Below are 4,177 nucleotides of genomic sequence, written 5' to 3' on the forward strand. Positions count from 1 at the left end.
TGACTATTATGATTATGGTTGTAAAGAATACTTGGAGCGAGGTCATTTGAAGAAACATGAAACTGAAGCAATAGCTTATCATCTTTGTTTGTTAAAAGATGCTTTTCAAAAGACTCGACAAGAAGTCCGTTGCCAAAGTCTATTTTAAACATTTTGGAATTATGAGTTTTTATAAAAACTGGTGTTTTTTGTTATCATTTCATAAATGAAGTTTCAAAATATTCATTTGCCTGGTGAACCTTGTCTTTATCACTATTCTCATGAAAGTATTTAAAATAGCCTTGATTTCATCCAAGTGAATCAACACTATTCCTTTCATCTTTTTCTTTTGGAGTATCAAAATATTTATTTCTTTTCATAAAACAAAATATAAGCTTCTGATAATGAAACCAATTGTGGAATGGCCTCCTTTACTTGCAAATCCTGGATTCATCGGTCTTATAATGAAAACTTTTCTTCAAATCTAATCACTTACTTGTATTTCAAACCAACTATCTGATGCCTTGTGTCGAATATAACAACGATATGTACCTCCTTTGGGCTTACCATCATGAATCACTACAGCTGTCAAGTCATAAACAACACCATTGCTCTCTATTCCTGTTTTCCTTATTCAACTTGGATATTATGATTATTATTATATATATACCTGGACAAGACATCGATAGATATTCTGTCATATCCAAATCTCGAATAGGAAAATGAACAATCGAAATATTCTTTTCCCAAACAAAATTACTTCTAACTATCAAATGAACACTTGGTTCCTTTGTTCTCCTTTCTTTACTTACTTGGCAAATCTCTTCATCACTAAAATCAAACAATAAGGTAATCTTCGCAAACGATATCGATAAAAATGACCCGTTTGAACATCATGATGAAGTTCTTGTTGTACAAAACGACTCAATAATGAAGATAATGAAACCTATGAGAATGAGATAGTACTTGTACATTCATATATTATTATCTACTACTACTCTTATTATCAAGTACCTGTGGAATCATGTTCCGTTCCAAAGAATCCTTAAACAATGGCATGGGAGGTAGTTCCAAACTAAGAAATAGAAATTGGGATGACTTGTGATCCTTTTTGATTACTATGATAAGTTTCTATTTCCATTTCTCCTTCAAATTTATTCTGAATCAACGGTTTTTGACCTATTCATTTATATAGATATTGTCTTTAGCTTTCTCTTGGCAATATGTACTGTCTGCTCGAATAAAATCATCTCGTGATGAAGCCCAAAGGATTCGAGAGAGATCTATCATATCCTTTCTCTTTCTCAGCTCCGTTGCAGCATACAGAATTTGGAAATACTCTATCTGTTACTTCTTTTACTTCTCGAATTTTACAGTTGTTGAAAAGAAATGTTAGGATAAACTGACAATACTATGACCTCTGTGGTTTTGACCAGAGTTGGAATCACGAATCTATCTTGGAACTTTTACTAGACAATTCCAGAAAGGAAAGACTGCTTTATTTGCTAAAATCACGACAGTTTTGTTACTGCTTCTTGCGACACCGTAACAATTAACAACAGTTATTTCTATAGAACCAAAACAGTGACTTTAATGCCTGAAGACAAAGGCATTCATAAAACTGTGCTTTGTGAACTTAGCGGCTCTTGCTTGAGTGCTCTTTAGTAGCAGTTATGGAAGAATACGAAAGAATAGTTTACTGCTGTGAAACTTGGGGATAATCGGGCATAGTTGAACTTACATAAACAACATGAATTCCAAACCATAGTATCCTGTAGAATAATTTTTGTATAAACTTGAAATTCAGCTAGGATGATACTCTTTCAGGAACCTTTTCACAAGTTGAATAATTCAAATCTTCATGCAGCAAATCTTTCAGAATCCAATTATGACTCGTTATATTCAAAGCATCATACAAGTGTCATCTGCCAAACGGAACCAATCCACCTGTCGGATTCCCATTTTAGTAATCGCCACATTGGGTTGTTTCCATTTATAGAAACATCAAGCCTTACAAATTGGCGGGCTTCGATCAACGTGATAAAGCTGAGAAAGATATGAAGACTTTTTCATGCAAACGAAATCAGCTTGTGAAAGAAACAAATGTTGCAGCTGAGGATCGTTGGTTCTTTTTACGGTTTCGTACTCATGAAACAAGGTTTAGCAATCTTGATTTCGAAATTCAGACAATGCTACGCAATGTAAAGGCTTTAATAGAGCCGCACACATGGAACCAAACTTGGCCAGAGATGAAACGTATTGTAACCTTAAAAGAGGAATGGAACATAACAGATTTAAAGCTCATTCACTTGGTTCCAGGAATTCGTAGAAAATCAAATGGTTTGATAGAATTTTTCAACAACGCTCCATTTCGGAAAGCAAGAGAATTTGCAAGAAGATTCCTCAGCTGCCATGATGCCTTTTGCAACGCCATCGACAGGAACCTAAGTTTGGTAGACGAACTTCTTCCCAGCATACTGCCTCTTCAACTACCGCAGATAACAACTTTCTCGGAAAAGCTGATATATAATCTACATCAATTGCAATCTTTTTCCTTTTCAGTCTACTTTTTTCGTTTCACTACACAGTTTCAGGTTAGCCTATTTGCAGTTCGTCCTTCAATTGAAGAATCTACTTGCGGAATTTGCGTTGACGAAATAGCAGCTCATCAACTTCCTTGTCACCACAATTTATGTGAACAATGCCTACTTGTTATTCAACGAGGTGATCATCTTTGTCCTTTTTGCAGACAAGATATATGGACGCCTTGCGGCAAGTTTGTTCCTTGTACAGAATTTGAAACAGGAAGTGCTGTCAATGTGAGGACGGGCGATTTATATAGACCGGACGAAGAGAACGGAACTCGCTTCCCTGACTTGTCCGATTACGTTTTGTTGTCTCGTCCACTATACAACTATTTTACTAGTAATAATAGTTTGCCTTCGGATTATTATTATTACAGTATCCTACAACGAGGAATTGTCTCAATCTCACCCAGAAGATATGTCTATTTTCTTCCTTGAAATATTGGGAAATGGGTTATGTGGTTCAAGTCTGTTTTTCTAATAAAGTCGTGTTTCTTATATAAAATGTGTTGTCAATTGCTTATTGAATCCATATTGTTGTTGAAACAACTTGATGACCTACTGTGATTTCATTGACAAAGAACAAGTTACATCGAAATCTAGCGTTCTCATGTTGGTTATTGTTTTCCCTGAGGAAAAGTTACCATTCAGCTTATTGGATGGAGATAGCTTTCTTTTTTTCCAAGAAGCAACATTTTTAAGCATTCTTTTGTTATGAAAACTTACATTTGTGTCGTTTGGCTGAATTAGATGTCTTATCACATAGCGTTTCACTGTTGGACAAGGAATGTCTCTTTACCAAACGGTGGCAACAACAGCTGAAACAGATTCGACTAAAAACGCAAATCAAATGAAAATAAAACTTTTACAAAAACAACCCTCGAAAAAACATCCAAATAATTATCCACTACTGAGTTTCNACTTGAGAGAAACAATTTCGAATGGCCTTNAAGTGACTTGTATGTTACGATTGTTTCTGGAAATTGCGGCAGAATCATTTGTAGTTTGACTTTCTTCCTCTTCCAACAAGTTGGCTGCTTTAACCTCAGCTNACGGTAACTGTTGAGCAAGTCGAATAACACTAGAACAGTGACGGCCAAGCGACTCATATATACGAAGAATCNAAGCATTTTCTTCTTCAGCCTTTTTAAGAGTCGATATAAGAATACCATCTCTTCCATCTTGTGCTTCTNCTGAAATACTAAAACTTGGATTTCCTTCTGTTGTAGAACAAGTCCATCCACTCTCTCGACTCGATTCTCTATTTNAATCATCAGCAGCTCGATATACTTGCGCACATGGAAATTCAGGAGTATGTGGCAGCACTGCATAAGAAAAGGTGTGATATCCCATATCGCATTCCTTGTCTGGACTCTTTGGTGATCTTNATAATGTAAGCCGCAGTGTACTTCCTTTTGCAGAGTGTCCATATTTACTGTCGTTCNATAGGGCTNAACCATAACCAGGTTCTGATATATCACTAAAGCGGTGTCCGCAAACTTCAAACTTGGCAGCATCCCAAGATGTGTTGCGGTGAGTCGGTCTCNTTNCATATCCAAATTGAGTCTCATAAGCAACTCTTTCTGAACGAATACTTGTAGGAAATTCCACAC

At 36.0% G+C, this 4,177-nt stretch overlaps 3 protein-coding genes across 3 annotated transcripts; 1 reads left to right on the forward strand and 2 right to left on the reverse strand.

Moving 5' to 3' along the window:
• Positions 1-230: 230 nt before the first annotated feature.
• Gasu_64820 (ubiquitin thiolesterase/ zinc ion binding protein) lies at positions 231-1,290 on the reverse strand. Its single transcript, XM_005702319.1, has 6 exons — positions 1,209-1,290; positions 994-1,097; positions 792-925; positions 650-741; positions 476-600; positions 231-423 (listed from the first exon to the last, which is right to left on the reverse strand). Exons 1-6 carry the CDS (start codon positions 1,267-1,269, stop codon positions 346-348), a joined length of 594 nt encoding a protein of 197 aa, XP_005702376.1. The 5' UTR covers positions 1,270-1,290; the 3' UTR covers positions 231-345.
• A 590-nt stretch (positions 1,291-1,880) lies between these two features.
• Positions 1,881-3,083, forward strand: Gasu_64830 (uncharacterized protein). The gene has a single exon (XM_005702320.1). It carries the CDS (start codon positions 2,037-2,039, stop codon positions 3,000-3,002), a length of 966 nt encoding a protein of 321 aa, XP_005702377.1. The 5' UTR covers positions 1,881-2,036; the 3' UTR covers positions 3,003-3,083.
• A 292-nt stretch (positions 3,084-3,375) lies between these two features.
• Positions 3,376-4,177, reverse strand: Gasu_64840 (alpha-mannosidase; the record flags this gene model as incomplete). Its single annotated transcript, XM_005702321.1, has 1 exon — positions 3,376-4,177. A coding segment is annotated over one exon (713 nt), but the record flags the coding sequence as incomplete, so codon positions are not given.

The sequence above is a fragment of the Galdieria sulphuraria genome (genome assembly GCF_000341285.1).
Source record: "Galdieria sulphuraria unplaced genomic scaffold scaf_277, whole genome shotgun sequence".
NCBI lineage: Eukaryota > Rhodophyta > Bangiophyceae > Galdieriales > Galdieriaceae > Galdieria > Galdieria sulphuraria.